At 30.4% G+C, this 26045-nt stretch overlaps 1 protein-coding gene across 1 annotated transcript; it reads right to left on the reverse strand.

Annotated features, from left to right (window-relative positions):
- Positions 1-4173: 4173 nt before the first annotated feature.
- LOC112686092 (L-xylulose reductase-like) lies at positions 4174-12359 on the reverse strand. The gene is made up of 6 exons (XM_025558219.1): positions 12255-12359; positions 10005-10212; positions 8756-8993; positions 6480-6594; positions 6187-6397; positions 4174-4474 (listed from the first exon to the last, which is right to left on the reverse strand). The coding sequence occupies exons 2-6, from the start codon at positions 10150-10152 to the stop codon at positions 4371-4373; spliced, it is 816 nt and encodes a 271-aa protein (XP_025414004.1). The 5' UTR covers positions 10153-10212; positions 12255-12359; the 3' UTR covers positions 4174-4370.
- Positions 12360-26045: the final 13686 nt, after the last annotated feature.

Here is a 26045-nt window from a genome sequence, read left to right on the forward strand (position 1 = left end):
GACGTTTATCTTCCCCAGAAAATACGAAACCTTAATCGTTACCTTAATCCGCGGGCTTTTACGGTTGAATAAAGAATAGAAATCTGTGAATGGCTCTCTTGTGCAGGGAGACGTCAAGTTTAAAAACAATAGATTAATGTATCTGTCGTACAATCGGTAGATACTCGTATTACGCGTTTTCAAGTTTACAGAATGCGGGATCTTTCCACCGCAGTATCGTAAAAATTGCCACCGTGCTGTATATCTATCGGCTGTTCTAGTTTTTGTTATTATTCTTTCCTTCGCAATCCATTATCGCAGCGATTCCCTTCTCCACTTTGAGTAAGATTCGTGTGTACATCAAAATTATAATGTCTGGTTACGGGAATCATGACATAAGTGACGGACCATGGGAACACCGGTCAGCTCTTTTCCGCCGTTCGTAATCAACACATTTATAAGCATATGGTTGTTGATGTGTTAAAATCGTAACGACGGACGAACGTAATAGACAAAAAAACATCAAAACAATTACACGAGACACGCATAAGTCACTTAATCCAGTTACCCGTCAATGATGCTACATAATCAGCAATTGTTAATATATAATTATAATTTAACCTATCTGGATATAAAATAAAAAACTCAGATTTACCTGTTAATAAATGCATCTAAATAACAAATTAGAAAATATAACATTAAAATGATGACGAACTAAAATTATTTATATTAATCATTGAATCAATCTTAATATATATTTTATTTTGTTCCTATAGAAAAAATAATAAATAAAAACCGTTGAAAAAAAGTGTTATTGAATGACTTTAGAACAAAATTGATCATTTTAAAATATTGATTTTTTGCATAGTTTAAACAATTCAGTTTTAAATTTATACTTCCAAGACCATGGAACTACAAACAACATACATTATCTTTTGATAATACTAAGAATAAAAATCGAAATTTAAAAAAACCAATGTAGATATAATTTCATACATATTTTTTTTTTTTTTTAATCCTTGAATTAGTTCAATTACTTCGATGGACCTCCACTCATCCCTAGTTATCACCACTACTTTCAGTTCTTTATAATTGGTTTACCAATGGTTTAACAATACATAACTATGTATTTGCCTTTAAACGGTTTCATAAATGGTAAGCTTGATTTTCCCTCCTATTATTTACGTTACCCATACATTCTAGATGAAATTCAATAATTCAATATTTTACATGTACCATGAATATTATGCTTGTTTAACCTAATACATGCATAATACTTATCCAGATTATGTAAAAATTAAGACACCCTCTGTACAGATTTACATCACAAAACCAACATACATGAAAATTGATAATTTTGGAGTTATATTCTTGTGAACAAATAATTTCGGTATGTATTATTGATATAAAAAAAAATTCAAAAAATTCATTTAAAAAAATTAGTTGTAAACGTTTAATTTCGTAATTTACAATTCATAAAACAAATTTACTTATTTTTTCAACAAAATATTAACGCTTGATGGAAGAATTTATTATAATTTATTTTTCGGCTATACTTAAATATGATAATAACCATTGGGAAAATCTATTTTTAATATGTGTAAAATATTAGCTCAAATTTTTATTTTCTGTATGTTTATTTAATGAAAAACACGAACTTAAAGACAATTTCTCTCGTTTCACTCGTGAAAAACTTGGTTAAAAATATTTTTCAATATTTAAGTAAACATTTGTGCGAATTGTCATTTAAAAACGAAACGCTATTTTTTCCTCATAAAAAAGAATGAGATAAAATTATTTTAATTCCTGTGAATACGCGTAGAGCACTTTTTCCGTGTTTTATCTTAGTTAGTGAGTATTAAAGTATTAAAGAAGGATTAAAACTGGAATTGTGATTGAAATGTTTTTGAGTATGTATTCCGATTCGTATTCATAAACCATCACATTCTATACGTGGTTTTGACTACTAATATTCGTTCCGTTTGCTTATTTTTGTCTTCTCACAACACAAATAGAGCAGCCCGTTGTTAGTCAAAACGAACATCGGTTCACCACATGTTCTAAAACCGGTTATTGGGAACAATTATGAAACTATAACCTTCAAAGAATCTTTAATTCGAGTTTTAAAGAAATCATCCGAATTAGAACCGGAAAATCTATCAAAATAGTGTTTTGACTTTACTTTCTAAAAGATTTTTTAGGTTTTTTCGATTCTTATCATATATTATGTATGAATTATACATTGCACATTTAAAAATAAAATTATATAAATTTAATATAATAATATGAATATTATGATGAATTAATATAAGTTAATAAAATCTAGATATGCAATTCTTAATGTGTATCGACAGATTTGTTGAGAAAGTTGATTCTAAAGAAACTATAAAAATTAATTACTGTAAAAACTATTTATATTTGTTTTAGCGTGAATAAAAGTCAAACATCTTATCTTAGTTCACAACTTAATATAAAAAAATATCATGTCAATAATATTTCTCATCAAAACTAAATAAAAATGATTTTTTCATTTTATATAAATAATACCTATTCATTAATATAATATTTAAAAAATAAAAATTGTATTTTGCTATTATTATTTTAACATACAGTAAACATTTTTTAAATTAAGATATAACTAATATAATATTATAATAATTGTATGATTTTGTGATATATATGTAAGTAATTTACATTCATTTTTATTTATATTTTGATAGCAAAAACATTTTTGGAATTTTTTTTAAATAATAAAACCAAAAGTGAAATATTTTATTAATTTATTTAAACGCTTGTGTAGAGTGAGGTTAGAAAATAAGAATAAAAATATATAACATTAATTAACTTAAGTAGGTATTAATACTCGTAGTAAAATTATAACAACTTTAAGGGCTTGTAATGAAAAACAGAACAAAGACATTTATATTTTTAAATTTTCTTAACTTGATATTAAAATCCTCATAGGTACATATAATTAAAATAATTTTTAACTATTTTAATATAATTAGAAAAAAGTGTTATATTCCACAATAAAACACATGTTATATTACTTTTTTCACGTTAACAAAATAAAGTTAGAAGCGGTTTAACATTTATTTTGTACTTTCAAATACCGGAGCTCTAACCGGATCCGAGAATTTATATCATAAAAAACCAAAACCGAAATGGAAAACTTTAAAATCTTGAGAGTTTTAGTGTCTAGTCCCCGCCCACGTCATTACGTTTCAATTCACTGAAGCTCGTCAACTCTGTGTATCTTGTCGTTTCCGGTCCACCTGATAACGCTGTGGTATACAAAACAAAACCACGGTGGACCTACATCATGTTCATTGGCCCACTAGCGGTATGGGATACTGACTGTCTCTGCGACGGCCACGAAAGATCTTTACCCTGGCCCCCATTCTTACAACGAGGATTTCTGGAAATCCTACATTCTAATATTTTTGCCACGTTTTCCGTTAGAACCTATGGTTAGAAATTTAATTTTAACATACAATATTATTGCCTATTATACAACAATTCAGTCAACAATTTATGAAAAACTTATGTAAAATATCAGCTATATTCTATTTTATTGTTATTATAAAAAACAATTTTATAAAACTGTAGTGATATATTATATATTAAATTTATTAAAAATTAATTATATTTAAATTTCAAAAAAAAAACTTTTTTGTAGTACAAATTATATTTCGTATAAACGTTCAAAATATAGATAACTTCACTATTTCAATCACAATATATAAGTTCTATACTATGCGAAGACGTTTTTGATAAAAGTATTTTTTAAAACACTTGAACCGTATTGTGATAGATAGAATAAAAACATAACGAATGACTTAATTATCGCATTGCTTTTACAGCGGGTAATTGTATTCGCGGTTGTTTTATATTTTCTACAACTATTATCACTATCACTTTTGTAATTATTTGTCAACTAACAAATAAGTAAAGTAAAATGGATTATCGATTGCTTTAAGTGCAACTAACGTTACAACGTTCCATGAAATATATAAAAATATTACACCGAAAACAACTTAGCATTCTGTTTGTTTAGTATTCCGTAAGAGATCTGGGCAATGTCAAATTTAAATGCTATTCTATTAAATTGTACAGTGTTCAAAATGAATTTCGAACAAAACAAAAAAAAAATCCTTACACTGTGCATTTAAAAAAATATTTAATACACTATCGTTTTCGTCAAGATGAATAATTTATTTTCGAACAATAATTTGAATTTGTAATTATCGTATAATTCATCTAATAAATAAGTATGCGATTATACAAATTAAACGTCCAAGTGTAATAATGTACAAATCAAACGGGATGTTTTCGTCGAATTAATAAATTATTTCAAAACTTGTTTTTCGTACACCGATCGACTCGCCAGCCTAACCCGCCAAGAATCCTCCGTCGACAACGAGAGCCGTTCCGTTCACCATCGTGGAGTAGTCGCTGAGCATGTAGATCACAGCGTTCGCTATGTCATCGGTTTCTGAAAACAATGTCCAGACGATATTGAAAAATTAAATAAAAAATTTATAGCTTCGATGAGTTTTATCATTTTAACACTTCACGTTCCTGTTATCTCCACGCGGAAGAAATTCTTTAAAATTAATTTTGTTTAACTAAATCGTTCATAGTGTACTAAAATGATATTTTCGTCGTGATAATATCATAACGAATACGAAAAACACAATAATTATAGTTAAGGAACGGATTTATATGTAATAAAAAAACAAAAATTTATACATATATATGTAAGTATAATTTATAAAATATGTGCTAGAAACATATAAATATGTGGGGAAAAAAAATTAAAAAAAAAAAAAATTAATATTATTATTAAATTATCAAAATGATTTATTGCATTGAGTTATTACAATATCTTTTAAATTATCAAATGTTAAATGTCGCCTATTAGGTATCAAAATATTTTTAATATTGCTATAATTTCACGTCAACCGATGTATTAAAAGTATATTTCAAACGTATACTATCAGAAGGCGATAATTCCAAATTTTTAGAATGGCGTCTGCCACTCATTATGTCATTGATTGTATTAAAATCAATACAGCCTGGAATTTTTGTCTGTAACAGCATGAATTTTCTTTCTTACAACATCTATTGGTCTGCTTACGAATTTTAATCGCTGATTCAACAATTTGCATATTATCATTTGGGGACATATTTTTTATTAATAATTTTGTTAAATTATTTTTAATTAAAATTCAATTATTTGCAATGTTTCATTTTGCATAATATTTTGAGCTTTTCCAATAGCGATAGAAGTTTCTGATTCTAATTCTGAAATAATTTCTTGTATTTTCATACGAAGTAGACGTATGAATGATGAAATGATAAAAATATGTTTATAAATATTTACAAATTAGTGAAATATGTAAAAATATGTAATTATACCAAAATATGTAAAATAAAAGTATCATCATTTTAATACGAATGATTTAAATCATAAACATTTCTTATCGAATCTTAAATATCTTGTTTTAATAAAAATATGCATTTACATACAAATTCGTTCCTTAGTTATAATGTATAATTTACAGTACAAACCGCGTCCAAATATTTTCATCACGAGTTTTCTGACACAGTAATCAATATGTAGAAATACTACTGTTAGTCCACCGAAACCACTACCATTGCTTAACCTAACCGTTGCTTTGTACGTTATCCACGAAGAACATAGGGCGCTTACGGAGTCGTTTTGTTACGATAGAGTAAAATTAGTTTTATTTTTTTTTTTGTATTTTATCGAAAACATTGAAATACGAAATACTAAACTGTTGCTATTGTTTATCCGTACAGGAATGTATTTATTTGTTTTCTCGTTATAACTTACAAAAATATTATTATCAAGAGTTAAATAATAATAATTAGATAATATTTTAACCATCGGGCACGAACTAGTGAAAACTGTCTTGTCGAAAAATCAAAAATATTCGATTCGACCGTAACACTGACTGCGTTCGCACGAGACGCCCATCGCAGAGGACAATTTTATCGGGGAACAACCGATTTTTTCCGTGGTGATAAAACGAAAAAAAAACCCTTTCTGCCGATCGTTCTAGGCCCGCGAAAGGGTCCGAATATCGTCGGGTTTTCCGCACGAAATCCAAATCCAGAAGAAGAATAAATAAATATAAATAAATCGATAACAGTGACCGGTTCGGCTCTAACACAACTGACCTGCGAATTTGCCCAGCGGTATGCGTTGCATGATGGGCTCGGATTTCTTCGGGTCGGACCACGCGATCTTGCCCATGCGCGTCAGCACCACCGTCGGGTTCACGTTGTTGGTGCGGATGCCGTATTTGCCCAGCTCAATGGCCATGCACCTGGTGATCTGATTCACCGCCCCTTTGGACGCGCAGTACGTCGTGTGCTCGGGGATGGCTCTCTGGAAAACCGCGTTAGTGTTTATACATTTTTTTTTTTTTTCGAAACGCGCGCTTCGAGGCGTTATCGCGGGCGCAGCTTACCGTGGAAATGGTCGACGAAATGTTCACGATGGACCCCTTGATGCCGGCGTCGATCATGTTCTTAGCCACCGCCTGGCTGGTCCTTACCAATGCCCTGGCGTTCACGTTCAGGGTCCTGCGCAAAAACGTCGCTTATTAATCGCCGGTTATTACTTAGGTCCGGGCCACGCGCTCGTCGCGCCGCACTACAGCGTTCCCGACCGTGTACGTTCGCTCACGAGTTCGGAACGCGTTTTCATCCGCCTAACGAGCGCGCGGCGTGGAAAGCGTAATGCGATTGCGTTAATCATTCGTTAAATATCGCTGTTGATTTCCATTTAAATTATTTTTCGTTTATCTATACGGTGTGGATCACGATCAGTCACTTAAATACAACGGAATCCATCGCGACGGCGGATCCGTTCGGATATCTGAACCCAGAAAAAGCGTTTTAGATTCGCCCGTTCGGTTTCGTACGGGTGTCTAACAATCGGTTAATTACGTTTTATGAATAATTTCGAAAGTCCTCGAACGAATGCTTTGAGTGATACTACAGAATTCCTTCGTACGACGAACTATTAGAAAAATCGTCTAGCAACTGTACCGGCATTTGTTTTTGCGTGTTTGTCCGTGCGATAATCATTAGCAGTATTTCAAAGACATTATTCCTTTTCGGTTAGCATTGATTGAAATATCGATGTCAATCGTAGTGTTATTAATGGTTATGAATATAATTAAAAAAATCAGTTACAAACTTATTTGAATCGGTGTTGTCAGAATCATTAAAATGAACGGAATACGCGCGTTGAACCGCTGTAGTGCATCGCGTGCCGTATAGAAAAATGTTAAGTTGTTTAAAATCCGCTACGGATAGCGGTGTCGCGCGGCAACGCGCGTTCAAACCGCGCAGGTCTGACGCGGTCTGTTTGACGCTATGAATAGTACACTGATAAACTTCGAGGTGGTCGCACGTAATGACTCGATCCCGTCGCGAAAGCCCGTCCGAAACTATTGCCGCCGGATCCGAGTGATCCACGACTTTCGACGACAGATGTAAGAAAATTATCGTGCGACATTTCAATAGCGTATACAGAAAATATTTTCGGGAGGGTTTACTATGGACAGAGTTAAATTACCACTGCTATCTTAGAATTACTAACAAGACACAGTAGGCACTTATCTACATTTCATTTACGTGTGTCACGCATCGGACGAACTATACCGTTTAAGTAATGCGCATGCTGAATGATTGTAATAATTCGAACACGATTAGGACGAATGCGGTGGAAAACGGACTCAATGCACCTTCGATCACTGTTGATCATCAGTTCGATCACGCGTCTCGTTCTCGGGCGCGAACATGCGAATATCGACTTTAACATTTGTACTCGCGAATAATTACCAATGCAACTATTTCAATTGCGTCAGTAGTGGGTTGTGACGGAATTCGTTTTCGAAACGATTTACGTGATAGCTGAGAAGATATGGCTGGGTCCTATTGTATCCGCGGGAATGGATACCGATCACGGGGATGCGAAATAAAGTGAAAATGAAATATTATCCACGATCAGGGTCGCGAAACGAGAAGACAATCTCAAACGTATATCAGTGCATTATAGTAAAAACGAAAAATATTATTGGCACGGAACACAGTGCGAATACTATAAATAAAAAACGTTCACGATTATGCAATATACGAGTATATTGTCATAAAATATTATCAGTGCTTAAGCACGATGCGATTGTAGAGAAAGAAAAATTTATCAAACCTATAAATGACACATGTATTCAATTCAAAAAAAACTTAATTGATAGTAAAATCATAGCTAAGCGTATTGTGTATACTTCTTATTACACAATTCTAATTTTAATCATGTACTTCTACATTCATTACTTCTTGTTTTAATCATCCCGCACTCTTCTAATATTTTTCTTCATAAAATTTTCTCCTTCTTCAGTGCCTTCTCGTAACTACTCGAGTCCGGCCAAATCAACCACTCTTGTTTCTCATCACACTGTACACGGGGCACAATGACTAAGTCAGCACGTATTGTATAATGGGCGATCATCATATACCACATCTATAATAAACACGTATAATATACATAATATAACATATATAATATAACATGTATAAATTATGTGTTTTATTAACGGTAAATGCTTGGTTGCCTATACCAAACAATAGTTGTTGACTTGGTCATTACACCCCATACTTATTCCAATGTTAATATCAATTGCAAGCCAATAAACATTTATATGGACATATTGATCGTTTATAAGAAAAATAGTTTTACTTGTTCCAGCCCTCTTCGGTAACATCGAAAAAGGACTCTATAACGGCCACACCAGCGTTGTTGACCAACCCATGTACCGGACCGAGTTCTAACATTTTCTTGTAGGTATCTTCCCAGTTGGATAGATCGCAGACTACTTGCTTGGTGTTTGGTAAATTAACGCCTTTATCCTTTTCTACCACTGTATAAACAAATGCTCCTAGGTCTAGCAATCTACTGGTGATCTTCTCTCCCATTCCTAGAGAATAAACAATTAAGTAACATTTTAGCATCATGATATTTTAACGGTTAAACGAAAATATATTTCGGATTAGGTGCAAGGTATTTCAACGGTTGTAAAAATATTTTACTCATTATTACTTTACAAGTATTATTTTATAGCTCTAAAAGGATTACAAAATCAAACCATATTATTATTGTTTTGCAAGTGTATTTACAAATGCATAGAATGAATACACTACAAAGTAAATAATTCAAATAATTTGATATCTTAGAAGATCATTAATGTATTTAATATATATATATATATATATATATATATATATATATATATATATATTAATGTATTTAATATATATATATGATTTTACATTTTATTAATGCATCTTTTTTGATTAATTATAACATTTGTAAGTCTAAATGTCAACTTGACAACCGTAGATTAGATGTTACTTAAACATTTTCAAAACTTGTAAGTTTTCGTTTTTTTATATTGAACTTGACATAAAAAATTCAACACAATCAATATACTCATCGAGTTAATATTTTTAACGGCTATATAAAAATTCGATAACGGTTTAGTTTTTTAGAAAGTTATTTTTTGAAAGCAAATATAAAATCGAATAATACACATAAAACTATGTTGTCCGTTTTTCGAAATGGAATATATACATTTTAAGCAATAAATTATTATTTAAATCATAATAACAGCGTAAACTATTCAAAATTGTTTCTAAAATAATGTGAAAAATAGCTCATCACACGTTTATTGTTAAAATGCTGGTACAAAATAATTGTTTAATTAAATTAAAATTGTATAGTTCAAAGAATTTGTGCAGTAAATTATGTGCTCTCGGTAATTTAAAATATTCAAATATGTAACGGTTACATCAGTACGAGTTAGTTATACATGTGTTTGGTTTGCGCCTAACTGTACACGACCATATGTACATAATTATACGAGTAAAATACCGACATGTATATACATACGACGATCGACGACGGTCGAAATATGTTTGCTCATACTAACCAGCGCACGATCCGGTGACGATGAACTTCTTGCCGTTGAAGTACTCTTCAAAACTTTGTGGTTTTTGGCCACACATGTTCCTCGACAGTACGTCGACGGCCATTTGTCCAGTCACTCGCTGAGGTAATTTGTATAAGGAACGGAACATTTTTAAATGCCTTTGGTTTGTTAGGAATATTCAAACGTATTCGGTGTTGAGAGTACGTATCTGGAACAGTGAAAAATCAATTACACATATAGAGTTACGCAACATTATTTCATTCAAAACCAATTATATTCGTATTTTATGGTATCGTTAATTTAATTTTAACGGTCACGCATACGCTAGTGGAGTTCCTTAAAAAAAATAAATAAATTAAATAAATAGTCAAAATGATTAGCTTGCATTTAAATTACAATAGCCTAGCGGCAATAAATTGAATTTTTAGTTTGGTTTCAAAACGATTTTAATTGCAATTGTATGCAATTTCATTGGAAAACTTATTTTCAAAAAAAAAGTATCGAACTTTATATTTACTACAATTATTGTAACTCTACGAAATATATTGGATTGCTATCAACATTAATCATACTACATTAATAATTAATGATAAAAAATTATTGCTATAGAATAAGAATTGATTTGTACTGTTGTCAGCAGGAATTTATAGATAATTTTCAGATTATGTTCTCTATTAATAATTATAAAAATATTGTTATAAGTAAATAAACACTGATAAATGTTAGCGTTTGACACAATAAGTTACCGACTGACTCTAGATTCTAGAATATTCTATATTATTAAAAGAATATAGGCAATTTCATAAGGTCAAGTAGTTACAATTGATAACAAAAATAATTATTAAATAATTTCATACAAAGAGATTACGATATAGATAATATTCACTACCTATACGAGTATGTGTATAATTTACTATCGTGGAAATAAATCACTAGCATGTGCACATTTTTTTATGACCAAGCAATTTTGAGTTCAGGTCCTGTGAGTAAAACAAAATACAAACCGAGTTTATTCCAAGGCAAATAATATAATTCAAAAAGAAAGTACGGGTAGATTTTTTTTTTAGTTTTGACTGTAGGTATAACCGGTTTTGGAAATTCTTGAAGTCAAGTACACGAGTTCAAAAAAACTTGTTTCATAGTTTTCATTCTACTCACGTTCATTACCAAAACCACGAACGATGAATTGTCCCAACCCGTTGTGATTAAATTATTTAGCGTTCAATGTAATAGTTTCAATGCGAATTGAATCAGTTTTAGCTGTCTCTAGGTCAATCAATAACTCTGCCATTGAATCTATGTATTAATTACATACATAAAGAATAAATCGTTTTGGTATGTGTTTGATCTATGATGTTCAATCGCAAAAATTAACTACTAACAACTAAATTCTTACTAAAAGCATGCGAACAATAAGGAATAATATAAGAAATAAGGATCACTGATCCTTTAATTTAGTATACGTATAGGTAATACTATACTAATTAACTTGTTAAATGATTATAGCACGCCTTGTAATTGATTTAATTATTTTTTTTATAATATTTTTATATCAAATTGGGTTTATCAACAGTAAAACTAATTGCGCCAATTAAGCGTACGTAATTAGGTTGAATAAATAAGCTATTGTATTCATATTTATTAATAAAAAGCATGAATTAAAAATTAAATAATGTTGTTGTGTTAAACGCTTATACGTAATACTTTAATCATGTGCCACATTGAAATAAATAAATTTTTATATCCGGCGACATACATATGTTTTAACGAAGATATGAATTATTTATGAAATAATGCGAAACGAAAAAAAAAATCAACCTATCGTTATTTTGAAAAATTATTTTAACAAATCGAAAGCAAACACACGAATCTGCGGTTAAGTTGCGATAATTAACGTCACATTTTATCCGATATCGAAACGATTGTAAAATGAGATTTCTAACATAAAAAAAAAAAAAAAAAAAAACACGAATGAACGATAAATTTTAAATAATTTTACGTCCGTTTCGACAAAAAGAAAAAATTAAAATCCGTAGAACCATTGTTACTTACGTTATACGATATTATATTATTACGTTTCGGTACGTTTACGCATTATTCGATAACTGTACAGTATTGTATACGGATTCGCGTGTTTGTGAATATTAAACCTACGGAAAATAAGCACCGAGCAACCAATACAACGTCACTCCACACCTGGAGGAAAATAGCAGTTGAAAAACAAACGAAACATGAAATTCGCAAACTTACCACCAACGCCGACGATCGAAAAATGTGCACTGAGAGAAACGGCAGCGACGCTACTCGCGGCTTACTGAAACTCGTAAATGAACCGGGAGAAACGCATGCGTGCTGTTATATAGTAAGTTGATTTTTTTTTTTTTTTTTTTTTTGTAATTTGTAGCGGAGCCAAGCACTTGGTGACGTCATAACGGGCACGTGGGGGGACAGTTCACGACGGTTATTAAAACGTTCGCCCTGCCGCGGTAAGTACGGTGAATAGTGTGTCTCAAAACGTGCGTGTATTGTACGCGTCGACAAATATCCGCGTGGCACGTTCGCGTGTTCACAACGAATCGTACAGTAACGGTACAGTATTTTAATAATTGCTCGTAAACGAATCGAATACCATAATAGGTGCACGATCCGTTCGGTTTTTAATTATTTGACCGTTGCGGTTTTATCAGCGAAATTGTTCGACTGCGGCTGATAAACATCGATATAACAGCGACGCGCGTTGAACACGCGTACAGATAAAATACACTGCGATCGGATCACGATTCGATATGTGCTTGAATCGCAGGGTTTATTTTACGGTCTTCGACATCTCAAAATAGTGTTCTATCGAAAATCCAAAAAACCGTTTACAAATAGATGTTACACTAAAGCACTCGAACAAAAACGTAGCGTGTCCACTTATAATACAATTTTTTATGCGCATGAATAGTTTTTCCTGCAAAAAATTGCACAGGATTTTTAAAAACTATGATTTCAACCTACGCTTTACAACGGAAGAAGGATTAATGATCGTGAATTTGATTTGTACGCGCATTTACATATTTTTCCGGTTGACCGTATTGTATGCTAATTATTATCGATGTAATTCGTGAAATTGTGATGAATACATTTACAAACATTTTTGTGTACATTTCAGAATTTTTGATTTATCAAAGGATAATTTATCATTTAAATGCCATATTCAAATTCATATTATTTCTATATTTCTTCAATACGATATGTATTTTTATAGTTTTACAGAAAATACAAGATCACCTATGAAGTTTATATCTTCATTTATTTGTCTAACAATTATAATTTGGAAAACTCGAGAAAAGTTAAATTATCAATGCGCATCTCACTAATTTCAAAATGAAAATGATTTTTATACATTTTATCACGGACGGATAGGGCCACCGGGACACCGGGATTTTTCCGGTGGGCCGCTACTTATATTGACGAAAATGAGCCAATGAAAACCATTTCTACTAACACTATTATACATGTACATACATACAAATAAAATTAAATAAATATAATACTGATAAAATATATTTAAATCTAGCTTAAATCTATAATTATCATGTAAATTCCTTTAAAATGAAGAAAAAGAAAAAGTATTTTCGGTAGGGTTACATAATTTTAAATGGAATTTTTTTATGTATTATTTTAATTGAATGATCAAAAATTAAAAAAAAAAAAAATGTTTGCAATATTTAGAGTGCATATTTTAACACATTATTGCATATACTGATGCATTATCTTTTATCAATATCTGTACTGTACTCTTGTCCATGTGGCGTCAATAAATAATAAATATAAATATACTTATGTATGTTAAAGATTTTTTAGCGCATATTTATTTATTTATTTATATAATTGTATACGCCCACAACTGGGCTCAGAACAGTTTTTTTTTTTTTAAACTTTATATATATATAGAACATAATACAATAACAATATGACTTAATATTAATTTACTTAGCTTTATATAATAAAACAAAATAATAAAAAATTTGATTGGTTTTTAATGTATATAATTCCGCGCTATAATAATGACCGATTGTTCGGATTTAAATTATTATATTTAGTCACTAAAAAAACTCCAAAGTCGATAACTGATATATGATGTTTTTCCACACTAATTATATTTATAGATTCTTTTGTAATCCAAAATAATGTATTGAGTTATACAAAGAAATAATAATATGATTTCTACCATTCAAAATTTAAAAGCATTATACTTCTAGAATTGTTTTGGATTTTAAACTAAATGTTTTTCGAAAGCTTACACGTTAATTTATTTATACATACACATCGAGTAATAATTAAACTAATATTAATTGAAATTAAAATAATTATTCCAAAATACAAAATAACTTTATGTTACCAACATTCGCATAGAAAACGCGGTATACTTAATTAACATAAAGGAATCTTCTGATCGATTTGTAAAATGTAGATCGATGACTTAAAGTGCCCACTTGTGCAACTAGATAATTCAATACTTGCGCAGATCGAATACTGTTCCTAAATAGTGATTCTATTCACACGGCCACCATATGTTTGCCACTCACGTTACACGGTGAAATGTATGGTATTAGAATTATTAATGGTAAACATTAAATGTTCATGTACTTTATTATACTTTATGTAATCATAGTTCAGTATAGAAGCCTAAACTGTAGCCGATAAATCCCAATCAACTGGATTTAATTAGGTACCACGAATAGACCAATAAAATTTATTAAAGTTACCACTGATTAGAGTTCAACGGAAAACGCTCTTATACATGTACTTTATACAATTTTTACAGTATGTAAAACATATTTGATAATTATGAAAGCGTATCTATAGGACTTTTAACAAGAATATTGAATATCAAAGCTTGAAAGAAAAAAAAACAACATCTCGGATAACACTGATTGAGATTATAAACAATTGGGTCAGAAAAAAAAGTTTGTTAGGCGATATTAATTTTGTAGTCCATGATGGATTAATTCTATTTTAGATTTAGGACCCGAAAAATTGTAAATCGTACATCACGTCACGATCGCATCAACCATGAATCGGTGAATCTGGTGCGAATTTCTTCGGAATTCGAACACATGGTGTTGATTCGATGAAAATATGTCCGTATAATGCTGCTACGATACGATCCCTGTGCGCGTACATGCTTGCACGTGTCATCAGATGCTCCGAGCGGAGCTCATATTGATTTTCATCGCAGCAGCGCCGCGGGACGCGGGAAAGGTCACTGCACGTTTCGGCCGGTACCCCATATAGACACAATATCCGTGGGGGTGGACTGGCAGGGCGGGTAGGTAGGTGGCCGCTGTACCTACCCAGGCCCTTCAAAAATTTCATGTTTGGGCCTCGAATGGATTTGTTATTTTTAATGATTTTTTTTTTTTTCATTGGCACACATGTATATCGTTACCGATGGTCAACAACGAAACAGAACAACGTATTTACAAAAATAAAACAACCGGGACAGTGGAAATTGCTAGTTTGTATAGCTGATTTCCGACCGAGGCTCTGAATTGACGGACCACTGGAAGCCGCTAAACCGTGTTGTTACATGTCGTGTTCGTATAAATTTCGTCAATCGCCGAATCGATATCGGTTTGACGGAACACGGACGGGGAAACGGTCGTTGAAATGGAAATCGATGACGTACTGCGGAAGACGATGACGGACGCCCAGTATTACGAATCACTGACCGAGACGGTTGTTTCACATCAGTAATTGCTCCGATAACGATAAATAGAATATGATCGTTTCGAATTCGTGTGTAACGAGTTTATTACCACGTGCCTCCGTGACACTCTTTAATAGTAATAATTACAATGTCACCGCGAACCGGGCTCAGTTTTTATGCTCAGTATACACATTCACGCAACGTTTTTGTAGATTTGTAAAAAGTTACGTTTCATTCGTTGCGCTAAAATGCGTTTGATCATGTATTTATCACTATTTCCCTGGTTTTTTTTTGTCAACGTTTAAATAAGTACATTTTTTGTTTAATATACTTAGGGTTTTAAAATGAAAAAACTCCAATCATTATGATTAAATAATGGCATTTAATGAAAAACGATAGAACTTCATTAGAGAATGTTTAGTTACTCGATTACTTATTATCAACTTAAATAAGTACTACTATATAATTATTATATAATATACCACTTATGCAATAAAAACATCATGTCCGAGTACAATCGTTTTCAATTATATTTCAAGTACACGACTGGTATCCATATTTATGCACGACGAGAGAATTAAGAACTTGATAATGTCTGCAGGGGCGGGAAAAAATTTCGGGAGTTTTTAAAATATGTAAAATGTAAAATGTTGACTAATAACATGCTTTATCATTCATTATATAATATATATGTCATAGCTACTTATTGGGATTGACCATGAAATGGAATCGGCTTTATCGAAAATATTTTACGATGTCATCGTTTTTTCATGAAACGATCGCTCCGATTGGACATCGCGTAATTTTTTAACGATCTGGTCGTTCACTTTATGTACCGAAGATATATTTTATATTTATCATAGTCTTATAATCATTTTTGTTAGTCGTATTTTGTAATATGGTATTTTTATTATGTTTAGTTTAGTTTTGGAACACAAAGGGAACGACCAGTTTGCTAAAAATTACACGATGTCAAATTAAAATAACCGTTTCATAAAAAAGTAACCATATTGTGAAATATTTTTTATTTTACGAAGAGTTTAAATCTATTTCCATATCATGTAATTATCAATTTCACTAAGTGGCTACGACATATATTTTTTATATATTTTTTATTTGCAAGTCTCACGGGAGATTTTGAATAACTATTAAATTTGTAGGTCAAGTCATTTTTTTATAACATTTTTTCTGATATTTTGGAAGGAGGTTGACTCCTAACCCCCCTGCATGTACATCTGGGTGTCTGTCTGATGAAGGATATACATAATTTGTGAATACTCGATCAAATTCATGTTTGAACTATCATTCACGTACGTGAAACTCCGCAGGTGTTTATTGTTAAATCATCAATTTATGATTTATTAAATCAATAAAATAATATACCCGTGCAAAATAGGTCAAGACCGGATAAAACTCGGGTTCAAAAATTATTTTTTCTTAAATTATTTTTCAATGAGTTTCCATGATAAAAATTATCGTTTTAAAATTATAATTGTCACTACATTTGTATTAATTGAATTAAGTATATTTCATATTACGAAGCAAATCGATTTCAAATTTACTCGTTTAATCATGTAAGTAACCAATATTTTTAAATTATTCAGAAAACTACTCAATAACTTTCAACCAGAAATTATATTTTTGTTCAAGTACTTTTTATCCAAAACTGTTGTAAATGTAGTCGTGTAAACATTATGACGATATGACGATTCCATTTTCTCCGATAACATCACATTTTTTGTTCAGTAAATACTACCATTATTTGTTTTACTATTTCTACTGTAGTAAAAAAAAAAAAATTAATGCTTACAGAAAAAAATTATAAATATATATTATAATTATATATAAATATAAGAAGACCAATCACACGTTATAGAATTTAACCTATTGAATTTTACGAAATTAATGTTTAATAAAATAAAAAAATGAATTTTTCTTTACGTTGTAAGGAACCTTCGTCGATAACTAACTTTGATTTGTGCTGACATTTAAACAATACCACATTCAAATGTCTACTAAAATAAATAACCAGTTGGATATGATATGTATATGATAGTAGCATATTATTTAAAAAAAAAAAAAAACAGTATTATATGACAGTCGAATTGAATATTGTATAATTATTTTATATGTGTAATGTAACGGCACTAAATGTAATTGTGTTTTCGAGTGAAAAAAAAACCTCGTTCAATTCAAAAACAGTGTTAATTAACACCAAATCAATGCTGAACCATCAACAAATATTGTTATTATTTCGTCCACCACTTGATGTTATTATGTTCTTTAACAATGTTATCGAACGTCAAATTTTCCTTGCGACTAGGCCTTAAAACTAAAAGTTGCAATCTAAATAACAATCGAAAGAAAACCATGTAATCGTGGATTATAAAATAAATAATGTTGTCAACCGTGTTTTATACCGGTCGAGTCAACCGTTTATTCGCTTACATAATAATTTAATATTTATAGGTCTCGACTAGGAATTGAACACACTCTGCGGTCGATTGGTTCTATAGTAATAATAGATTTGTAGAATTATTTATTTGAGAAATGATTGAACACTTGGTCGATTTACCGTGCTCAGAAATGTATTTTCGTCAAAACGTGCGTTGATAACCGTTATCGAGTATGGACATAAATCATGGCGCGAATCGATAACGACCGGAACAATCCAAATCGACTGTGTGTTAAAAATTAACAGTTGTAATTGAAAAAAAAAAATTCTTTTATGATTTTAAATGTTTTCCCCGCATGTATAGGAGATAGAAAAATAAGACATTAACACAGTATGACTTTTGACAGTTCGACACTTTTTTTAGTTGTCAAATTCGTGTGATTATTGTTGGCCTCGTACCATTATTTAACAGTGCATTAAATTATGTACAAGACAAACCCCGTTGTATTGTGTGTTTGTATGTTTAATAGAATTTTGATACTAAACAAATTTTTTTTTCTCAATCACGCAACGGATTAATTTTTATAAGAAAAGAAAAAGTACCTAATAAAATGTATAAATTATCATGAGAAGATATCCACACAAATGGACATCTCTCCTCGTGTAATTCCATGTTTATTTTTTATTAATGTTTCATTAAATTAACTTGTTGCATAAAAAATATAATTACAGATTGTGAACATTCTATATTTTTTTATAAATTATTATTTTTTTATCTATTAAAAATGATTTAAAAAGTTATTTACATTTTATACAAAAAAAAAAAAAAAAACTATCTTCGTGTGAAGTAAATATTATATGTGTATTTTCCGTATTGTTCTTTGATTTTTTTTATTTCTATTCAATATTTACGAACCATCGAATGATGATTACACTGTATACGAAATAAATGTTAAGTATTTGTAAACGGTTCGCTACACGGGAAACGATAATAAAGAATAGCTCGTTTCCGTTTCGGTTTGCCACTGTTACACAGTCGTCAATCAATTAAATATCGTAAAATATAAAACCTACAACAATGATTTAATATTTTACCGCGGCTTAGAGAAAAAAGTCTAGCCGAACATGGTAATCATAGTACAATCGATCGTGTTGTACAATTAAACCAATTAAACAAAACTCACTAGCCGTCCACAAATCCCGGCGGCACACTAAGTGGGAACTTTTTAAAAAGATGAAGGTGTGCACATAAAAACCGTGAATTTCATTTCAAACCTCATTGGCCGTGGTTATTGTTCGAAAAACAATTGTGCATTACAACGTATAATCGGTTATACACCTTATCAATGTTTATCTCTCATCGTTCGGCCAACTCCGCGAACACGTCGAACACAAAACGCCTGTGAAAATTGTCACTCTCTAGGGGCCTTCGGTACGGTCACTGCGAAATTTCGAACAATATTGCGCGTCTCTCGCGTAGCACATTTTTCGTTTCGTACACATGACTTTCACGCCTATGCCCGGGCCGGTGAACAAAACATTCATTAACAATATTGGTGATTGACAGTAACCTTGAAAATGTAATCTAACTCGCGGCGTACACTGTGTTCTCCATTGCGCGCCAGTAGTTTAACATAAGAATAATCTCAAATTATATTAGCCGTGTTGACCTGGTATACCGGTAATTAAAAACAACCGTATACCGACTATTGTCTATCTAAATTGAAGGACCTCGAAATGCACGCGCGCACGTCTTATAAATGAACTCTAATTCAGGGGCGGACTTTGATACGTGGTGGTCTCCGGATGCCCTGGGCGAATTAATTGTGAAGAACCCTTGTACATAAACAAGAAAATATATTATTTTTTTTTTTTTTTATTTTACTTAATAAATAACAATTATTATCATACTTAGTAGGAGTAACAATTAACTACTTGTTTAATAATAAATAATGATGAAAAAAATATCAAATCAAGCTTAGGTAATATCACCATAATATTAGGATAAATATAATATAATATAAGGATAATAAACTGTGCAAATTTAAGTAATCAAATAATTAATAGTACAAATAATAATATCGAGTAATTAAAATAAAGCGCATGTAACTTTTATCTAGATTCTAAAACTCCGTTCATTATCAATAAACGCAGATACGTTTATTATTAGTTTTATAATAAAATTTTAAACATCTACATAAATAAATTTCAATATTATTCAGTTAAATATGTGCAAACACAAATAAAATATTTTTCTGTATTCTAATTTAAATATCATAAAACTGTGGGGAACTTAAATTTGTGGAAGCTGCTGCCCATTCAGCCATCCCCTAAATTCAGCCGTGAACTCTAACGCAAAACAAAAATATACACTTTTTTTTTTTATCATTTTTAAAGACCGTTTTACTTAACTCGTGTGGTGCTCATTAAGGTGTCTTATACCCCAATACGGATAATGTTTTACTTAATTCGATGTATTTAAAAGTTTTGAATCAGTGACGCCCACAGAAATGTAGCTCGGGGGGGGGGGGGGGGGGCAAAACAATTGTAAGTACCTAAATACTTATAGGAAGATTTACTGCTACATATTTCATCTACTCATATTTTGTATTACTATCATTAATAATTTTTTAAAAATCAAAACTCATTTAAGTTTATATAAAATTACATTATTAGTTATTAATTTTAATATTTATAAGAAAAAATATAATAAAGTTTAAACAAAAAACAACTTTATTTGATTGAATTCGCATCATATTTAATTATTATTTTATTCAAAAAGTAATACAATCTCCTTTTGTTTGAAGCAAATAAATTAATTGAATCATCATTTGTTGATTAAAAAAATGTTAGATACTTGTTAGATACAAGGATTGTCGAATAGTCACTGAATACCCAAGATCAACTTTATGTAAAATAACTTCCAATTTTGTAAGTGACGCGAAAATCTCAGGGGGGGCAATGGCCCCCACTGCCCCCCCCATCCGGATGTCCCTGTTTTGAATGTCCTTTACGAACAAAATAATAATAATAAAAGCTTATGAAAAAGAAAAACGATCGGGTAAGTTAACACATATTGATACGATTAATTACTAATTGAAAATCTCAATGATATCAATGTACCAACGGCAGTTATTATTTTTATAACGATCAATAATAATTATTACTTTTGGATGTTATTATACATTTGAAGTATAAAACTTAACCTATGTCGTTATCGTAAATCGTTCACGTACCGAATTTCTCACATGACACGAACGCTGTTATACCACGTTGCATATTATGCGTAACACCTATACTAGCATTACAGTTAAAATACAACAATATGTATGGTTTTCTTTTGGTCGTCTAAAGTTAAAATAAACAGGGATAATGGAAGATTATAAATTATGTACCAGACAAGGGCCAGAATTCCGAAGATCTGAATTTTCCAAATATCTGGATATTCAAATTCGAATTTGAACCAAATTCTTATCAGGATTTGTTAAAGTATTTGGATTATCCGGATTTACTTTTTACGCGATTAATAATTATTTTTAATTATAAAATATTTTAATTAAAATTTAACATAAAATTAATATTAAGTTTTATGAATTACAGTATACTGATCATGACTTCAACAGTTTTTATTATTTATTATTAGTTACTAAAATAATTATTAAATGGTTGAGCTTATTTTATACCTCTATGATTTACAGTTTACTATGATTAACTTAACTTAATTGCATAATCTTAGTTACATTTATTGACGTATAACTGAATTAAATAATCCAGATAGTCCATGAAATCCGGATATGCCACCGTCATTATGTACCAATTATACGTACGTATTATATGTACATTATTTTTGTTCGTTTAAAATGTTTCTTTTTGACGTTTAAAATTGTTTTCGTAATCATCATACATTTTTATCTAATATAATTAAGATTATATTATTTTTAAGTTAACTGATGTGTACATACAACTATTAATTTTTTACAATTACAATATAACAATTTATTTTACTATTGGATTGCCGAGATTTACATGTAATAAGGAAGCGCTCGGGGTCAACCAATGCATACGTTTCCGATAAACAATTAAAACACAGAGTGTTGTGAGTGATGAAAATCAAAGCCATATTTTATATAGATAAGATTAAATCGATATTGCCATCGACGAATAGTGTAGTTGTTGTACAAACGGGTATTATTCCGGTCAGAAATACTGCCTTGTAATGCAATAGATCATAACACGTTTATGTTGCGTACACCGACACTCACTTGTACAATCCCAAGCCTCGATCCCCGGAGTATATTCAAGATTTAGTCAGACCGTCTGTAAGGGTGATGAAAATAAACTGATTAATAAAATTAACAATTAATTGTTACACCAGTGTACAATATATATAGGTATACCATCTATTAACTAGTCTATGGTATATATATATATTTATATGTGTGTGTATATGGTGCTGATGGCTTATATCTCAGTTTTATATTGATCAGCCGAAATTTTACGTTCAGCAATAGGTCAATCACCGTGATAGAGGGAGGGGGTGAACGAAGAGAAATGTGAAGAAACGGTAAAAAACCTGGGTGTTGCAGTATTTATGATCAATAGCACAGATTGTACAGTTATATAATTCAGTTTAAATCGTTTTATGAAATAATCATTTTTGATAACAGCACAGTTATTATAACAATAAATAATAATAATCATCATAATTACATAATAAAACATAATGGCAGTACAACGTTACCGTCGAATTACGGTTGAACAACAAAATGTATCATCCAGAGTGATGTACACGGCTGTGAGCATTGGACAATGATCGACATTCAGCTGAATGTCGTAAAACCTTATGCAAACGTGTATAGCGTATACACGTGTAGAGCCGAACACGAAAACATTTGATCACATCAAAATATAGATTTATTTTGTCTATAACAGGCTGTATGTAAGGTGCAGAAGAACACTGATCGTGCATTAGGAAAACTAAAATGTGCAGTTGAACTAACGGAATATGAACCCTCGAGTACTTGAGAAGCAGAACAAAATATATTTGAACGCGTTAAAAATAGACATTGACAGCAGGCGCGTTCAGTTTTGAATATTTTTGTTTACCACTAAATTTGATTTTATACTCAGAAAATAGAACTGTCATAACATCACAATCTCATTATCACCGTTCGTTGCCGATTATCACCAACTTTACATTTTATTTTTTGAAACTGTACGCGTGAATAACCATACCCATGTAGGGTCTCGTATTTACCATTAAGTAAGATAGGCAACTGAGTATGGTCTCCGTTATTTGGGAATCTTGGATTTTTCTGAACTTTTTTTTTTTTATATATATGACACATCTTTCATCGCATAAAATAAATATAAGCAAAACATAATATTAAAAAAAATTCAACGTAAAATGACACGTTTTTTTTATTTTGCCTGAGGGCATCAAAATGCCTTAATCAAGCCCTGCGTACATGCTTTAATTTTTTCATTTATATGCGATAACACAACAAATGAGCAAGAAGGCATTTGTCTTGCATCATTTACCGACTTGTCATCGTCGTCAAGGTGAAATTATATTAATTAATATTAATAAGTAGATTCTTATACGTTACATAATTGTTATTTTTACTTTGTGACGGCTAGTGTACAAATTATAGATACGTAATAAGTATGTGAATGGTACATTACAGTAGCAGTTTTTCGGAGTGCACAATAATTATAATTGTTAATTTGATTTTGTAGAATAGTGGACAAAGTGATGAACGCAAAATATAATTAATATTTTATAAACCATCGTGCTAGACAAATTGGTGCACGTTTTTATTTTTAAAAAGTACAAAAAGTGTGTCATAGCAAACATAGAATAGCTACCGGATGCATGAGCGAAATGTATTATTAAAAAATTAATTAAATCAAATATATTAAATATTTAAATACAAAAATTGGTACCGAATTCATCTACTACTTGTATATTTTATTAGACAATTTTTATTGAAATTCACTTGTCTTCCTATAATATTTGTTTACGTTAACCCATCGCGGTCGTTGGTATTTTGTCACACAATACATCAGCCTTTAATTATTTATGCTCACATAAGTACAATTTTTGACGTCAGTCTGATGGCGTCATTTTAGTTTTTATTAGAAAGGGATAATAATAATAAGGGTTAATTTTCTACTAGCCTAAATAGGGTAAAGGGTTATAAACCTTATCCAAAATCTCTCTCTTATTTTGTAAGATATACACAATTATTTTAAGACACAGAGGTATAATGTTATTTCATGTAATCATCAAACAATTTTCAAGGTTTCAACAAACTAAATGATAAAAAATATTATATTTTAACTGGTATTCAATAGACTTATTAAAACTTAAAAGTTGGTACTTACTTAATTAAAAGAGAAAATTGAAAATTGAAAATGCCCCTGAAATATTTTTCTGGCTACGCCACAGTTTATCGGAATCAATAAAATCAGTGTGGAGAGTGTACGTTGAAGCTCTACCTCCCTGTAACATATTTTTTATTTGATGAGTTGGAAAAAATACTTACAATAAAGCTTAGTCGGTTACGTGAACTAATATTTTCAAAGTGCGAAACTTTTTTTTTCAAATTTCCGATCAATATTCATCCGACTCAACTGCATATACATGTGTTCAAGAAGTAATTTCGTCGATTTTTCTTACTCAACTGAGAATCTCGGTGCCACATTACAGTTTTGTAATATTATATTTTAATTATAAACTTTAACTTTAATTCACGAGCATCTTTTATGTGTGAGAGAGATTTGTTTGTTTACATTAGTTATCAACGTAAATCACATCACAGTAGATGCTTATTCGAGCAAATTATGACGTATGATCGCCATACAGTGAACAAGGGTATCAAACGTTTCCTAGCACCTCCAAATAATTAATAATATATGTAATAATAATTCGAACTCAAATTTTCTAATTAACGAAAAGGACAGCCGTTCGTTTTTTTTAAAAATCTCCTAACGCTACTAAACGGATCCGACCTTTTACAATTAACTCTTTGAATTCGTTATTTATTTTTTGCACTTGCACGACATTTAGGTCAATTTACCGCGGTCAAATTCATCTTAGACAATTATTTGTGACGTGGTCAAATCCATTGTCGAATAAAATGCATTACAAATTTTAATTTTAATAACTAATTTTGTTTATCTTTAGTTTTTTTTTATATTTTATCAATTTAAATAATACTTACTAACCATAATTTAAACTATAGATTGAGTAAAAAAAAAATTGCACTAAATAAATAATATCAAATCTATGTATTCGTATTGAATATTATGTGATGGTGGTTTTCGATTTTATCGTTTAATTCCCGCGATTTATACATTTCCGATACATACAATTAAACATCGTTGTTTAAAGGTCTTTGTAGTGAAATTTTATTTTATCAGCATTATTATACATCTCTTTGACTTATAACGCTAATATTTACATGAGTTTGTATAAATTGCAAATTAAATATTTGCATACTACTCACTATAAATCGAGAAAATATGTCAAAGATAAAAATGAGTTTTTTTCCCCAATGAGAATTATTATTTTTAATTTTTAAATGAACATATTTCTTAAATGCCTATAACAGTATTTGTTATACACTGTATTTAACTTTTGTCCATTAATTAGGGCAAAAATGCAATGCATCCGACTCCGTAAGCTTTATGCAAATGAATTAGAGATAACAAAACATATAATAAAATGAAAATATTTAAAACCAATTTATTCAACGCGATAAATTTTTAAATAAATTGATGGTTGTATATTTTGAGTCGCTACAAATACTGTTAAATTTACATTAATAAATTCAATAATCAAAGTTTTAAATTATTTTATTTTCAATTCCTAAATACGAAATGTGTAAATTGTAAAGCATAAAAAATTAATTTGAATATTACTTATTGATATTAAAATAATGCA

Source organism: Sipha flava, unplaced genomic scaffold, assembly GCF_003268045.1.
Source record: "Sipha flava isolate LNK unplaced genomic scaffold, YSA_version1 2_pilon_pilon, whole genome shotgun sequence".
In the NCBI taxonomy this organism is placed as follows: Eukaryota; Metazoa; Arthropoda; class Insecta; order Hemiptera; family Aphididae; genus Sipha; species Sipha flava.